Below are 17606 nucleotides of genomic sequence, written 5' to 3' on the forward strand. Positions count from 1 at the left end.
CAATGATACAACAGATGTGATTGCCTTCAGCAACAGTAAGAATTGAGAGAGCTTGAAGAGACGGGAAATTTCCAAGAAACACACTCCCTGCTACAGTCTGGTCATTTTTGCATTGTGTTCCCTGCAAACCAAGAAATGTCCTGTTTTCTCCTTTCCACATACATCCACAATCCATGCAAACTCATTGACTAACACTGCCTTATGTTAGAGAACCTCCATTGTAAAATTATTCTGCTTGTTTAGATGGAATTGTCATACTAAAGAACAAAACTGAAATAATCTGAAGATGTCTGGCAAACTACACCACTTCAGCAGAAGGCTCATCAAGACCTCAGGTTTCAAAAGCACATTCAGTCCTTCTATAGCAACAATAATTTTGCCATGTGCCCCAGAATTTTGCTAAATAGAACTAACTGTCACTTATCACCCCGAAATTGTTTGGTAACTGCCGTATCTCATCTCTCTCAGGAAGAAATAGTGAACCACATATACTCATCTACTTTTTATAAACCTTACTGCATGATTTTTAAGTAAGAAAAACTGTATTTTCAAATTGTAACGTACAGGGATATTCACTTAAATATATAGTTAACAGAGGGGTATAAACCCTGTCCTGCCAAGCTGAAGGAGCAAGTGATTTACAAAAGATAAACAGTATATTTATGATCAAAGGAAGTCAGTAAGTAAGAGCCAATAATTCAGGAGAAAACTCCGAACTGAGGATATCAGCATTTCTAAAACCAGTCGGCTGCTAGCCAGTCATCCTGGGAAATGGCTTAAAAATTGGTATTGTGATTATAAGGTTTATGAACCCTCGAATAAACTTAAATCTAAATGGAGGAAACGAGTACAATGAGGACTGAGAACAACACTGTCTCTAAATCAAGAAATAACTTTGCAGAGGCAAAACCCCAGTATGAGCGCCTTCTAGCCCACCCAATGCAGCAGCACAAATGTTGTGACAGCATTTTACCTAAACAAAGCAGAGACACCTCCTTTTGGAGCTAGCACACATAGCAATAAACTGTAAGCATTCATTTAGGGGGGAGAAGTGACAAGCATAAGGTGGGAAATCCCTGCCAAGCTGTAGGAACAGTGGACCACCACCACGCAACACCACAGCCGTGGAAACTACAGAACCGGTGGCCTATGTGGAAAATTATGTGGCTAGTTTTAAAGTTCTTGCTAGTATTTCTTATTCAAAAGCCGCAGAAATAAGATCAAAATATGAAGTCTACTTTGCAGAATGCAGAGATAGCTCAAAGGGAAAAACTTATTGTTGTCTCTTGTCTGCAAGGTGTTGGTTTACCAGATTCTGCTTTACTGTGCAATGCAAGATATGCACGTCCCATGGACACTGCCAAGGCTCGAAATATTGGTGCCATATAAGCACATTTTGATCAATTCAGTTTGCCTAGTCGTCTTCATTTCTGTTTCTGCTCATAAACAACAGTCCTTTCTTGGTGCGCCAATTCAAGAATTAATTCCTATCACCTTGCTTCTTAGAAAAGCCTGAGTAATTCTCTAAATTCTACACACTGCATTGCAAAATCTCTCAGTTCTGTCAGTTCAAGATTATATTGATTGTATTTTCTATGTTAAGACATGAACTAAACTACTGAGCATGTCATCAGTGGGGGAAGGATGGTCCAGAATGCCTGAGACTGTTTTAATTGTTCAATTAGTAAGTTCATAATGATATTAACTGCACATGGAGGATAAGGCATTCAAAAGAGAAGCTTTCTTGAGGAAAGGAAAAAGTGGTAACTCAGCCACCTAGGTGACATAAAAGCATGAGAGGCAGCACATGAAGGGGGCATCAAAGAAGTAATGGCTTGGCAAACAGAATAAAAATCTAGAATTTCTGAGAAAAAAATAATCAAAGAAAAGCTACTTTTATTACTTTGGATTATGACAAGAATCATAATCCATATTACTTTGGATTATGACAAGTACACGTTGTTTCTACTCGATGTATCAAGAAAATTTCAGTGAGAGGAAAATTTGATCTAAAAGATATTATCCTGTATCCTGTACAAGATATAATACTAACAAAGAACACAAGCAACTGTAATGTAAGTTGAACAGAGCTTCCAATACTTTCAGACTCACATGATGGCAAAAATTACACATTCTGCTGAAGAGCATAATGGAAAAGGGTGTTTGTGGGTCAAACCCTTGTAGAAAGATGGTCATTATCGTGCTTTCTGAGGCTAAGACTCCATGCAAACGGGCATTTGGAGCCTCAAAGGAAAGACTGGCTAAACAGCAAGTGAAATTCAAGATGAGCATGAAGAGAGAGGAGTTGTGTCAAAAAATGCTTTTTCGTGTTCTGTGAAAACTGAACATATTGTAGAACTGCATTTTTCACTACAGGGAGGAATAACAGGTTTAGAATCATTAAGAAATGTTTGAGAAATGGAAAATGTAAAACCAGGAGTAAAGTCAAACAACACTTAAAAATACAAATGCTAAAATACATCACAGGTATTTACAATGAAAGAAAATACTAACCCATTGACCACGGTAGGTTGGCATTACTTCTTTTCTGTTACCTTTTGTTAAAGTATCGAAGTTTCAGAACCATAGTTAGAAAAACACAAAGCAAAAGACAAAGACTACTTCTCCCGTGCTATGACTGCAGGTCATTCAGTTCTCAGCCACATACAAGACTGATACAAAACTGTCAGGCTAAAGAATATAAATAATGTACAGACTCAATCCTAAAGCCCAAAGGAACCTCTGAGATAATTGAATCCAGCATTAAACTAGAAGAATTTCAAATTAATTTGTATAGCAAAGCAAAAGCTGAAATTTTTCACCAAGTGATTCCTGCACAAAATCCAGTAACTTCTGGATGGGCTCGAGCGTGGTTTTAGGAGAGATATCAAGTGTTTTCACTTCAACTTCCTGGTGATTATTTTTATAGGTAGTGACACTTACTGATAGAAAATGTTCATGTTTTTCTAAATAGATCTGCCGACATTCAACTTCCAACCACTGAATTTCATTAGTACCTTCCCTGCCAAATAAAAAGAAACCCCAAAGAAAAAACAAAACCTCCAAAACCTTCTGTTATTAATCTCGTTCTGATGAGAAACTAAACATGGCCTTGTAAGCAGGTCCTTAAGAAGGTGAAAACAGTATTGTGCCTTAAGCCTAAACAGGGATTTATTAGTTGACTCCTTTTCAACTTGTTCATTATATCTCAGGAACAAGCTGAACTTGTTTACCTTATTCACATAGCCATGCTTCACTCCTCACAGCATTCACATTCTTCATAACAAGAATTATTTCCCAAAAGGAACAACACAATGAGGGCTGCAAACTCTTCTCACCTACACAGGGCATATGAACTGTTTTCTTTAGCCCTCTGTGCTCGCCAAAAAACTGTATAATCTTCTGAAGGTGCCTATGTAGAGGTGGTCTAAGCTGTCATGGCTAGGTTTATTTAGGTGCCTGCAGTGGGCATAACTGGCAGCCTTTTGGTAGCAGGGGGTACGCCAGAGCAGGGACACCTGCGAAGAGACTGCAGCCCATGGCTCAGCCTGTTCTGAAGAGGAGGAGATGATTAAGAAGGAAGGAGCAGCAGCAGAAGAGTGAAAAAACAAGAGAAGCCAAAAAAAAAAAAAAAGAAAAAAAAAAGAAACCACTTTGCAGCGACCCCAGCTTCCTGCGCCGCTGCCTGCCCGCGACAGCAGAGGAGCGGGGACGAGGACATAGGGAGGACAGGGAGGTGTGTGGACTGAAGTTGAGACACACGAAGGAGGAAAGGTGTTTTCCCTAAGTGTCTCTTCAACTGTTTGTCTTCCTTGCTCCTTAGTAGCTGAATGTGTGATTACAAACCTAGGTTAACTGACAGTAAAACAAGTAAGTCAAATTGCCTGAGTGGGGACTCTTCTGCCCGTGGCAGTGCCTCAGCCGGGATCGGGGCCCTGTTGCTCTCCATCTGCAAGGCCGAGGAAGGGATTCCAGTGAGGAGAACAAAAATCTATCACCATTTTTGAAATAGCGATTTTCACTGGTTCAGTGGACTAATGGGGCATGCTTGAAAGTCATCTTGGCTCACATTTAGCAAATACAAGTTTTATCGCTAGACAGTCTGAATGGCTTCCCTAATTACATTCTGACACCTTCATACATTAACATTGTTATCTCTTGTCATGTTACCACATGATAACTCCACAGGCCACGGTCACGGACGAAGGCCTCCTTATTAGGCACTTTACACGCAAGTGTCTGAACCAAAGAGCTGATAAGTGGAGTAAAATTAGACCTGTTTATCAAAGTATTTAATACCATGATGCACTTGCTAGGATAAACAGAGTATTAAGACTCAATACGCATATCAAGCATATATATCACCTGTAGAATTAAAGAGTCTGACCACAAATTTTGATGAAATCATTGCTGAGCCAATGCTTCCTTCATAAGAGCTCAATCTCGGCCTTAATGGGTACAACTAAATGGAGGCTCTGACTTAACAATGACGTATCCTCATTGCTTTCTATTATCCCAGATACCAACCTACTCAGAGCCAAAGGAGTCAGGCTGCGGTGTCGATGCTGATCTGTGTTTCTGGCCCCCTGCGTCTGTGCAAAACGACACTGGCTTCATTCAGGTGGAGATGACTGTGTGTAAGGGGAGGAGGGAGGAGCCATACAGAAGGCTTGCAATCCTTTTCGCTGGCAGCTGTATCTCCGACTTTGAAGAAATAACCTGCAAGTATCATTTTTATTCTGTTCATCAACTCTTAATTCACTGTTCCTTCTGGACCTCTAAGTCTCACAGCAGGCAAAGCAGGCAGTTGCCTTGGACAACTAATCAGTCATAATCCACCTGCTTCTTTTGCCCATGCCAGGGACCTGGAAAGTCCAAGTAGCTGCTAATAGTGCCACCACGAGACAAATGTGTCAGGTGGGTGTGGAGTGATGGACAAATGAAAAGGTCAGCCTCTGCCAGCAGTGACAGGCTCTTTCCTTCACCCACAGGCAGCAGGAACAGCAAGTTGGATTGTCACGTGTTTTCTTTTATGTTGGCATGTCTTGTTAACATACAGCCTCCTATACATTAAAGGTGCTTTTATACGTTTTTGTGTTAGGCAATCCACGGAGAAAATCTGGAAATAACTTCACAGCAGAACGGCAAAGAGCAGGTCTTTATATTACTCCTTCTAGTCACCAGTCTCATGTTGCTCTACCTCCTCTGGGGTTTCCTGCTGCTGCAGACCCAGAGGGAGGTGGAAAGGAGTGAGCTCTGCCCCGGCCCCTGCACCAGGGTGAGCAGGGCATCCTTCCAGAATGCTGGTGTCTCACGTTGACCACTGTACTACTACACAAAAACATGGATCACTTCTACTTTCTCTTTAAGAACTTGTATCAGTCTCCTGCGGCCAAATTCATTATATAGGGTGTCCACATAAACAAACGGACTTGTAGGTCTGAATGCTTGCTGTTTCTAATTGGGGATCTGATTTAGGCTGACTTTTCAGCTTTTATTCCAGACTGGTGTGAGCATCCTTCCTCCCTTTCCAGCTGTTTGGTTTTCATGTGTCCATCACACCTCGCCACTCAACACACTACTCAGCCACTATGAATTCTAATCCTAGAGACAGGTACCCAAACTCTAGGGAACATTAAACCTCTCATGGAAAAACTACTTGACGGATTGTGGCAGTGAGGTGCAAAATCCAGATTCACATCATACTATCTTAACCTTAATTCCTTCCTTCTAAACAATGGCTCTAATGCCACCCCACTCTTCTTCCAGTCTAAGAGCAACATCTTCGCCATTCAAACTGGTTGCACACTCAAAAATCTTTTTCCCATCACAAAAGAACTCCTGAGAGAACCAATGTACCTCCCGTGTTTGGTACATAAAATTTCAATTTATGGGTAAACGAAGGGGCTATTTTGATCCCTGTACAAGTCTTTTATTAAAACAATACCTATAAGTTAATTGAGGAAGTTGACTTTAGCCCCACCATGATGTTTCCTTTAACAAACACTAAATTAGGTTCACTTTTAATCTAATCATTCCAGACATTTTTCACAGTGACACATAAAATCTTCTCTTCTACTTATCAATTTAAAAAAGGCTCTCATCTGTAGACATGCCAAGAATATTTAAATTCTGGCTCACATATTATAAGGGAAAAGGCCTTATAATATAAGTGAGAAATATCTGGGACCTAAAGCTCTATTGCTGTTTTACAGCCCATGAAATGAAATTATTTTGCTGGCTCATTGTGCCATTGAAGTGTGTTCACTTCTACTGTAAGGCAAGTAAGGTTTAATACAGATGTAATTTTTGTATATGTGCTCTGAAGCACTCCTCACCACGAAATTTCATTCTTTGTCTCCAAGATACAACACACGTGTGTTTATCTCCTGTACGTACACTGCATATTAATATGGCTGTTTTTGTCAGATACTCTCTGCAGGTACTAGATGTAATTAGTATCATTTAATAGGGTACTGGCCCTATCAAGTGACAGATGGGTTGACGATACAGCATAGAATAATTCTTCTCCTTTCAGAACGATCTTTCATGGCATAAAACTTCTTTCCCTTACTTTGTAGCATATTTTTTTAACTTTTAGGTATCTTTCATTCTGGACTTGCTTTTCCTTTTGAGAATATTTGAAGCAATATGTAGCACTGTAGATCACAGAAAAACATTCTCTAGGATTACGTGAAGAGTAAAATCAGTAATGTAGGTGCAAGTGTACATCTGTAGATGATTACAGATGATTGCACCCATGAGGCATGTGGAATGATTACTAGCCAGATGTTACAAAAATCTGAATGCAAAAATATCTGTACTTTGTGGAAAGTAGAGGTAAGGAGGAGAACTGCCCAGGATTCAGCAACAGCAGGGGTTTTGGCACTTTTGTGTCTATGTGGCACCCTTTCCAGCAGCACTCACATAGACAGCTCTACCAACATCCTTAGTGTGGTCGTCACAGCAATTACTGCCATATTAAATATTGACTAAAGGCAGAGGCACGGTCAGACAAACAATGACATGGAAGGCAGAAGCACTTGTCATAGTTCTCCAGTTGCCAAGTCTTGCGTCCTCTTATTTCACTCAACAATTATATTTATGCTTTTTAGATATATCAGATGAACATACTTGCAAATACAATCACATACCTAATGAGTTGTACAATTACTGGGGTTATTCACAAAACAAAGGTCATTTTTCTCAATATTTAGCTCAACATTTCTTGCACATTTCATGATACTGTCATCCTATCAGCTACGCTCTACAGAATTAAACACAGGTAGGAAAAACACAGAGAAGAGAATAAAATCAGGAGGAAGAAACAGGCCAACTGTGAATGTACCTGATGCTCTCAGTGGGAGAGAAGGCTGAAGGCTGTTCTAATATGAAGGAAACATCAACCTTTTTTATAAGAGTCTGAATCAAAATCGGCTAAGAAGTCTGAGAAAGAGAAGAGCTTGACAGTACCACACAGGTATAGGCAATAGTAAGGAGCTTTGCCACCCACATCCACACAGCCAGCCAAGCCTTTCATTCATAGCCTTTCTCTTACTCCCACTCAGCCCCACAGGTAGTAGTCGAAAAATCTTTCAAGCATCCTGATGGATAAAAGACTTCATTTAACGTGAAGGCTCCCACTGCATAAGAACAAAACCTACTCAAGAAGTCAAGTTCTGTGTCGAACTGTTAGAAAGAGTACTCGAGTTTCTAGTGAGTTCATGAGCAACTTACTAGAAGCAAGCAGTAACTTCTTGTAGCCTCCCATTAGCTGGAGCTGAAACATGTGAAGTCAACTCACCCAGGGGGACAGATTATTCTTTCTCTATTAATCCTTCCTCCCATTTCAGAACTTCACAGAGAAAGAGATTTGGAGTACCGAGGCCTTAGCAAATTGGTTCTCCACTCAACGTTTCATTAATTCTCCAGTTTCACAAATAGTTCTAAGATAGACCTCTGTGACTGTTGTGCGTAACTTTCCTAGAGGTATAGCCAGACAGAACTGCCCTGGCTTTTAATAATGTTACTTTTATTAGAGGTAACACTAGTAAAACTGGCAAAACTGATTGAAGTTAATTTCATTCTAAATCCAATCTAGAAATATGTACATTCAAGAACAGAGGCATTAGCTGTAGATATATGCTGATGTGGCCCATGTTTGAAAAATTATCTTCACAAACAACAGGTGTAAGTATTATATTATTAATACATATTGAAAGGGTGCAGGCACTGGAGAACCTATCGCACAAATCTTACTGTATTATTGCTGTGCAAATGCAGAATGGAAGCAGGTTTTGTAAAGAGAAGAGAAGCACTTGATGGTCTACATCTTGATTTTAAAAGGCTTTTAACATTGTCTCACCATGACAACACAGAGGAATGTGGCTAGGTGAAACTACTCTGTGATGGTGCAAAACCATTTGTTCAGTGTCCTTATGAGCAGCTATTAAGGAAACATTGTCAGAAAGGAAGACTGTCTAATCAGGTTCCAACAGAGTCTGATCTTGTTCTGGTTCTATTTATTATTTCACTCTTGACCAGGTTGATAGAAAATAAACTATATTCATCAAATTTCAGACAAAAGTAAGCTAAAAGGCACTGAAAGTATTTAGGAGAAGAGAATTAAAATTCCAGAAGATCTTTGAAAATTGACAAAATAGTGTGAAAAAAAAATGCTGTTCAACAGAAACAAATGCAAGGGTCTACGTTTAAAAAAGAAATAATCAAGTAAATAAATAAACGATGGGAAACAGTGATGGCAGCTCTTTCAAAAGGACACAAGGGCTGTAACAAATCAAAAAACATATGAATCACCCACAACATGCTGTTCTGAAAATGGAAAACATCTCACTGGGATGTAGAAACTGTAATAAAGCTTAAGAACACATAAAGTAATGGCTCTACTGGGGTATTCTGCCAGTACTGCACTTCAACAAAGAGGTGAATCAGCTGGAGAAAGTCTAGAGAAGGACAATAAGAATAATTTAAGGTATAAAATATAAGTCCTACAGCAAAAGACTGAAACATTTGGAGCTATATGGCCCAGCAGGGCCATAGAGGGTAGAAGCAGCATAATTACAGTCTTGAAAGATGCAGAAAAAGCTTTTAAAAAAGTTTTCTCTATGTCAGTAGTGAATAAGGTGAGAAATTATGACCTTAAATTGCAAAAAAGAAAGAATCAGGTTATACTTTAGGAAAATCATCCTAAGAGTTCAGACAATGAAGCAGTGCAATAGATTGCCTGGGAAGATTGTGAAGTCTGCTTCATATTGGAAGGGGATGGCCTAGATTATCTTCTCAAGACAACTTCAAGCCATATTTATCAGTAGTCTATAACTATGTTCTTCCTTAACCAATACAGTCATACCTGCATAGAGGCGTATGTAAAACAGATAAACAGAACACCTCAAAACTAAAAATAGAAAACTTGGGAAATAAATATATTGTCAAGTACCAAAACTTACACTATCATCTTTCCAATTTTGAACTCTTTAAAGCCAAAGCCACTTATAAAAGTGGGAGCAGGGTATAGCCAAAATTAAAGGATTTTCCAGATATGAAACTACGTACTTGACATAGCCCTCACTCTATTAACTTTTATCTGATTAGGGCAGTTTTGTTTTCACCTAGTAATAAAATTTTAGAAACCCCTCCGTTTTTCTTTAAAGCGAAGAAAAGTAAGAGAAATTAGCAAATTCAAATATGCAGAGCTTGTACTTATATACCACAAATTAAGTGGTGCTAATTACACAGTAGCTGCCAAACTGCTATGCTCTTGGGATTTCTGTAATGATAGATTTCAGGAACCAACAGGACAAGCTGCATAATAATATCTGCAAGTAAAGTATCAATGAATGTATACAATGAATGTATACAATAAAATAGTATAATTACACAGAAAAGATCTACTGCATTGCTTACCTGTAAGTATTACTTACTTACAAAGGTGCATCACAAAACGTACATTTATAAACTATTGATAAACATGCTGGTTTTAACCCTGATAATAACATTCCTAATTTGAGGAAGCTTATTTAACATTTTGTGGCAAAGCTGCTGTGTCTGACCCAGTATTTCAAAGTTTAGTAATCAGCTTTCAGTTGATATTCGGCTTCACTTCTGGCTGCTGCACTGAGAGGTGTTATAACCTGTTTACCTATTCCTAGACAAAAACAATGTATCGGTGACAAGCCTATTAGCGATCTTTGATCCTTAAAATGCAGAACTCGGAATGACATACTGACAAAGTACAGGACTGCAACTCCGGCGACCAGAGTTTATGCCCTGTTTTTTAAACCAGCTTTGCAGGCTCCCTTGGACAAACTATTTCACGTGTCTTTGCCAATCTGCCCCCACCATTAAAAACATACTGGCCTCCCTATTTAAGCACGCTGAGCCTCGTTCAAATCACCTACCCACTTAAGCTTGTCTAAGGCATTGCAGCTACTTTTCACTGGTGACCAGGCAGGCAGCTAGAGTAACAGCCTTCAATGCCACAAAAATTTTTGCATGTCAAGATAAGAAGGGCGATTTCAATCTGAGGCATAATTCTTCCGGTGATACACTTATCCCACGCTCCCCTCTCAAACCATCTCAAGCTAGAGAACTTACTTACGTGTGGATGTTTTTAACTTCTAGTGTGAACTCAGCTCATGTTCACTCAGACATGGCAGTATGCCACTAACTTAGAAATCTGAAGGTTGTCTGAGAGATCAGACAGGGTTATCCTTTGAGATCTACTGAAGAAAAAATGTATATAAAAGATAGGTACTATCAGTAGTGCTATTCAGCTAGCAGTACTGGCACAACTGGTACACTTTTGACCCCCAGAGGAAACAGAATGGAGTTTGGTTGAAATCAGTTTTTTCTCCCTTCCTTACGAGAAAAAAGAAAGGATACAGATGTCAGGTTTTGTTCAGAAAGTATCTGGTATCACAGAGTACTTGTAACAGGACTCTCAGACTATTTCTTGTAACTCTGGCTAATTGTGTATACTCAGCAGCCTGAGAACCAACTGAAGCGACTTCAGCTGCAAAGGCTTTCCATATTCAAAAATACGTTTTGGATACCAGTCATTCATTCATTAAACCTTTTTATTACCTTCAAGTTCAGCTGGGGCCAGGATAACAGTCTGGAGACCAAGCCAGGAAAAATGAAAAAAAAAAAAGCTTATCAGAGTCAGAGAGATGCATCAGAAAGAATATGGCCTGCAGGCATGCTTTATCATTTGAAGGGACTTCCCTACCTGTGCTGAAATGAAAATTTACAGCTGCAGGCTCCTGTTGGACCTTTGTCTGTTAAATAAATGTGAGGTAACCACAATGTTCTGACAGGGTAACTGCGTATTTTCCATTTGGATATGGATCTTGCCACAGCTGCCCATGCTCTTGCCACCTTTCCTGAATTACTGTTCTGAGCTCGTTTCCTTGTGGGGATGGCACGACACACTGCAGCTAGCAGAAAATGTATTCTCCTGGTAACTCTGCAGTGTTTCTCACAGAACACAAATCACACCTGTATTGCAAAATCTGCCTGACTCCCAATCATTTTTCTGGGTGATGCTCTGACTTACACACTTTGGATAGAGATTGCCACAGATACACATGATCTCATTTTCTCTTCCCCCTTCTCTTTAATACTAAGATGATCATCAAAGTAATTCTGGGTGGGGTTTTTTGCATGGGAATCACTACTAAAATTAGACAAATAGGATGAACTATATACTCGAAAATGAATCATAAATAAAACACAGAAATTAGTCATCGCATTTGCATACTGGTGATAATCAGCAGTTGACTCTTCTTAAATAAAGACATTGTTTCAAAGTTATTTAAACTCTGGGATCCCCGGCAATGTAAAAATAGATGATAACTTCATCATTCCAAAGCAAATAGCACAGCATCTCTTTCTGGCATGTGCTCTACTTGAGCAGAATACTGATTGCACTTGATATCTTTTCAGCACAGACATGAGCTATCTGTTTGATTCATTTCATAAACATTTTAAAACAGATACTGAAATGGATGTTACCAGTAGGACAGACCTATCTCATTAAAGCCACTGTAGCCCAGCTCTTGCCTGCTTAGTCCCAGATCTTCAAGGTCCATGCATTTAAATCCAGGTGGGCACTGGTAACCTTCTTCCAGCTCTCTGGAACAGTGGGTGTCTGGGATAGCTAAATTATTCCAGGTTACATTTCTGTGAAAAATACAAAATTAAGGTGTTACATAAACTCAACCCATAGCAAAACTAAATACTTGAAAGTGAGAGGACTGAAGTGAAAAGTACATCAGCTATTATTTTTGCTATCTGATGTTCTTTGGTACATGTTACTTTCGTTAATTAAGCACTTATTGTAAAGGGCAAGCTAACAGTCTCCTAAGACTTCAGCTTTATGTAATGATAGTACAAATAGCAACAGCAGAAGTTTCACACTAATGCCTAGAGACCCCATGAAAAATGGAGATTTTCCAAGACACAGAGGAGTTAACATACAGCTGCTCCAACTGCTCTTTAAAGCAGTTTGGATACTTACTGCTTCAGGCTGCTTTGAAAATGCTGAGAGCACATTCAGCTGCAGTCAATACTGTGATTTTGGCTTCCACAGACATTACCTGAGCTAGCTTTGACATTCTCTAGAAGGATCATTGTGGATGACTTGTCAGCCACCTGAGTATGTATTCAGCTTCTTGTACCTTGGTCAGGCCAGGTTTCCACCACAGATGGATAGCCACAGTCACAGGCAAGATAGTCAAATTATTACATGATTAGTGCAATTAGTATCTAGGTATTGCTGTGACTGAAACTGATCTGATTCCCTTTTAGGTCAGTCCAGTAATGATTTGGTAGACCAGATGAAAAGATTTGAACTGGTTTGAACTAGTTCAAACTGATTTATGCTGGTAAATGTAACACTGAAAACCAGAAACACTATGAGACATGGGGCAGCGCTGCAACACAGTGTGTTGGCCATTTTTGCTGTTGCCAGAGGCTGAGCATCACTTGTCTTCCCAGCTCCTCTGGCACCTGGGGCTGAGCTGCTGAAGATGCTCTGTCACACTGCACCACAGTGAGAATTCAGGTAGGTCAGCACTAAGGGACAGAGAAGTTAAAGGAGAGAGAGGACAAGTTTGTAGCTCCCCGTCTTGTTAAATCTGTGCCCGTGGCATGTACGCATAAAGATGGGGATCCAAGCGCTCCCAAACTTTGGTAAGGAGAAGCTCAGGCAGTTGATTCCCCCTAAGCATTCATAGCACCCAGTTGATAATCACAATACATAGTCCTTTGCCAAAACCAAACACCGGTCACCCCATTTCTCAAGAAGCAGTTTAGTTAAGAGGTAACTTTAGCGAACTGCTCCCCACCATCCTAAGCAGGTCCCTGTTAGGGTCTACAAAGCAACACAACACAGTATTACAGCGTAGAAGTGAGGATTCCTGTTTCTTGTGCTATGAGTTGTAATATGTCATATTGGTAAACCAAGGTTGTAATATGACATAGCTCCAACTGTGCTGAACAGGCACACAGCTAAGCAACATCCATTTTTTTCCTTGCTTCTATTCTCTCATCTAGCAAATGAAAATCCTGATTTTTGGTTCAGTCCTAGGGCAAATCAGACCTGAAAAGCTAATCACGGTGAGTTCTGGTCTGAGAAAAAAAAACAGCCAATAGCATTTTGCCATTCTTGTTCAGGTTGATTCTGAATTCCTGGTCAGAGCAGAGACTTTTGATACAGAACCACCGAAAATGAATTGCTGAAAGTTGCAAAGAAAATCTTGTAGTATTCACCCCGTTATCCTGAGGCTTCAGACCAATACCTTAAAATTCATCACTTTAATTAATCTTGCTTGTCCACAAAAAGGCAAAACATTTCAGTCTGCCCTTTAGTATAATTAGTATCTTATTGTTCTTCTGAAAGTCCTCTTCTTTTAATCTACCTCACAGATGCATTTTGACAACTAAATTGGGTGAACAGAAGCTTTAATTACTTTATTTTTCTTGCTTTTATGCACTATATGCGATAGCAATAAATTAGTCTAAATCTGTCAGTGTGAAACTAAAGCTTCCTACACAATTTTTCTTAGGCAATTCTAAAGGCAGAGAAATAACTGTAGTTGCACCCATCCTGTAGTCATTTCTTCGTGATACCAGACAGCCATACATATCTGCCTGGATGAACACACAGACATGTACAGTTCCAGCTGAAGTTTTAAAGAACACCCTGAAATTTAGCTATGTGCATAACTAGAAAGACAGACAGACACACAAGCATGCATGTACCCATTTCACTTTTTGTAAACACGCGCAGCACATGTCACTCAAGGATTAAAAAATTCATCTGGGCACCTTAATTCCTTTATACTAGAATATGTTAATTCATACCCAGTTGTATGCTTTAAGTACTTTAGATTTATGATACTGTCATCTAAAAGCCATTATAATATATGAGATTATCATAAGAAAACATTTTATGAATATTTTCAGAAGTGAAAATTAATTCATTGGCTCAAGCAGATTCAGAAACCCGGCTACTGGTAGCTAATGAATTTTACATTATGGTTTGCATTAGAAAATCCCTCAGATCCAAGAGGCTAGCAGTGTGAGGGCATATTATTAATAGCATTGCTGGCTCAATCACTACAATGCAAAGCACTCATTTTAAGTGCTTTGTTTAAACCTAGGTCATTTTTGTATCACATCAAACCTCCTGAAGAAGAAAAGCTGTCTCCATGCACTGTGTATGGTTTAGGGTAAAAAGGAAGAATCTCTGCTTATAGTACCTGTACCTGTACAGATATAGGCTTTTTTTGGAACAATGCCACTGGGCAATTTGTGTTCTGCCTCAAGACAGTAAATAAGCATAGACTAGTCTACATGGACTATACAATATTAGACATCTAGTCTAGAAGTGGCTAGAATATCAACAGACGTTTTCCATATAAGTGACTTAAATTATTTTATTCCTTCATAGGCCATACTCAACATCAACTAAGCACTGAGATGCTGATTCAGGACCTAACTAGCTTTAAGCATCTCAGAAGTTCGATTAGGCAATGTGCTTAAGAATCTTGCTATTCAGCAAGGACCCTTGATTAAATTACGAATTCATTGCAACATGACCAAAGAAATAATTCATCCTAGTAGACCAACTGAGTATTTCTATGCAGAGTATTCAATGTGTATGGACTACAGCATCAACCCAACAGGCGAGCTGAGAAATTAGTTCCACACAGAAATCCAAAGGATGCAGAAGGAGATAATTAACTCCATAACACTTAATAAGAAATCTTCAATAATAAGATTGTTGCAAAAGACATAGGAGTGCTGCTCTAACGTGTTTTTAACTGCCTGAAGAATGTTCTGACTATGTACATACATATGGACACCACAAGAAGAACCTGAATTTGCATGTCTTGGCAGTACACATGCCTGTTTTCCATGGCAAAACTGGTCTTTCAACCACTATGTGCTCATGTGAGCACAATCTGTCTTTGAGCACCATCTCTTCATTAGGGTCATTCTTCAAAGAGAGACTTTGGCAACTTAAGAGACAAATTACCCAAGGTAGCTCCTTACTTCCTATTTTCTGTTAACCTGACTTTCTCTGCTGAAAATAGAAATGGAGAAAAAATGGGATTTTTTTATTCTGGTATTCTATTAATTTTCTAGGATATCACCAGAAAGCCAATCAAAATTACCAAATTACTCATGTGGTTGCCAGGTCCAGAAAATTACAGAAAAAAATTAAGAAGGTCATTTATTGATAAGTTATTAAAAAAAACATTACTTATGGTCAATTAGGTAAAGAAGTCAATACCTAAAAATGGATCAGCTGGAGCTGAAGGATTTTCTGTATTAGTTGAAAGGAATCCTATGTCTGTCTCTGCACCAAAACCAGGCACTGCACAGCTGCTGACGAAAGAACTACTGAGATGGTAAAAATACCACAGCAGACATAAAAAATGGCTGGCGGATCACGAAGCAAGTAAGGAGCAATAGTACAGCTTCCAAATAAGGAGTAATACATTAACTGGGATCTCAGAGGAACTGGCAATGGGTTCTGTGCTATCCATTTTCATTAGTGACCTGCGGGACTGTGTGAAACCAGCTTCATCAAAACCACACAAAGCATATGCTGAAGGATGACAAAAACCTTCGAGAATAGCAAGATTATGTAGTTCTGAAGAGCTTAAAGGTTACTCTCAATAACTGTGATTTAATGTCACGTAATGAATTCAGAAAGTAATAGAACTAAATGCAAAATGGACACTGCTGTATAGAGTACTAATATAGAAATAGGCTTGGATCAGGTAACTGATAAGAGATAGATTTGTCTTTAAGATATCAAGAATTCATAGCTTCCTCTTCTGCGATATGGATTTAGACATCTGAGGAATAAATTTGGAAAAAAAAAATAAATCCATTCCTATACATTTTTCTAAAAGGCACTTCTGTTTTGCCATATTGCCAGAACCCAAGGCAAAAGTACCAAGCTAGTGAGAATACAGCAATAAACCTAAAATAAATCCGGAAGAGAGCATAGAGTTCCATGCTGCAGAGAAGAAGTTCCTGAAGCTCAAATTAAATTGATTCTGGGCTAGGATCACTCAATAAACATTTTCTGATGAAGTAATACCGTGGTTCTAAATCTCATGAGTTTTATTAATACTGGCCTCATACTATATACGGGAATGATATCTAAGTAATTTGTCTTTATTCTCAAAACCAGAATGATCTACTTCTGTGAAACCTTCACTGCACCATTCTAGACAACTATTATAGCCCATGAACACTTTTATTAAGTTTTAAACTCTATATTGTATCAGTACTTTATGAAATGAGGTGTAAATTACCAGCTGGATTCATAGCGGGAAAATAAGGTCAGCTGTGTCATACCCATCTTGATTTTAACAATGTTTTTGGAGCTTTATTTGGAGCACCAAAATATAAATGCAAGGTATGTATAGACTGACAGATTAATGGTAATGGAACCTCTCAGGTCACAGATCTGAAATAGGGAATACGAATTTCTAGGGTAGCAAATATCTACTTCTTTCTTGCTAATTTCTTACTAATACATTTAAACATACAAAAGAACAGATTTTCACATCAAATGCAGAATAAGCTCTATTTCGTCACAAACATTCTGCATTCTAGATCTAAAGCTCCTTCCTGCAATTGAGTCCAGGCAAATACCCCGGACTTATAATTCAATTTGATTTTCCTCCCCCAGATGGCTAGTGCCTTTTGGGATGCCTGATAGTAACTGTCTTAACATTTAGATGCTGATCTAGGAGGTCACAGGTCTCTCTAGGTCCTGTGCCACATCTGAGAGCCCTGTGTCATACTTGAGTATCTTGGACACATTAGTTATGTCAAGTAGCACGAAATGCCTATACACGGATAACTGCATCAGGCCCTTCAAGTTAAAAAAATGATGGTTCCTATGGTCAAGAAGCCAAGTCACCAGTCTCAGTTTGCTTTCCCCCTACACCACTGTCCAGTTTTAGAGCACAGAACATTGTTTCCCAATCGAGAGACAATCCTTAAAGAAGTTAAATTATAGAATTGAAAAAGGAAAAAAAAAAAAAAAAGATACTCCT

At 39.0% G+C, this 17606-nt stretch overlaps 1 protein-coding gene across 1 annotated transcript in view; it reads right to left on the reverse strand.

Moving 5' to 3' along the window:
* The window catches only part of LOC104282366 (sodium leak channel non-selective protein-like), a gene marked incomplete at its 3' end in the record, with an annotated part of 141683 nt that overhangs the window by 85900 nt on the left and 38177 nt on the right, over positions 1-17606 (reverse strand). The window contains exon 6 of the mRNA XM_009880458.1: positions 12047-12201. Coding sequence (XP_009878760.1) covers positions 12047-12201 — 155 coding nt within the window. The remainder of the gene's footprint in view (positions 1-12046; positions 12202-17606) is intronic.

This window comes from Charadrius vociferus, unplaced genomic scaffold (assembly GCF_000708025.1).
Source record: "Charadrius vociferus isolate BGI_N301 unplaced genomic scaffold, ASM70802v2 scaffold180, whole genome shotgun sequence".
Taxonomy (NCBI): domain Eukaryota; kingdom Metazoa; phylum Chordata; class Aves; order Charadriiformes; family Charadriidae; genus Charadrius; species Charadrius vociferus.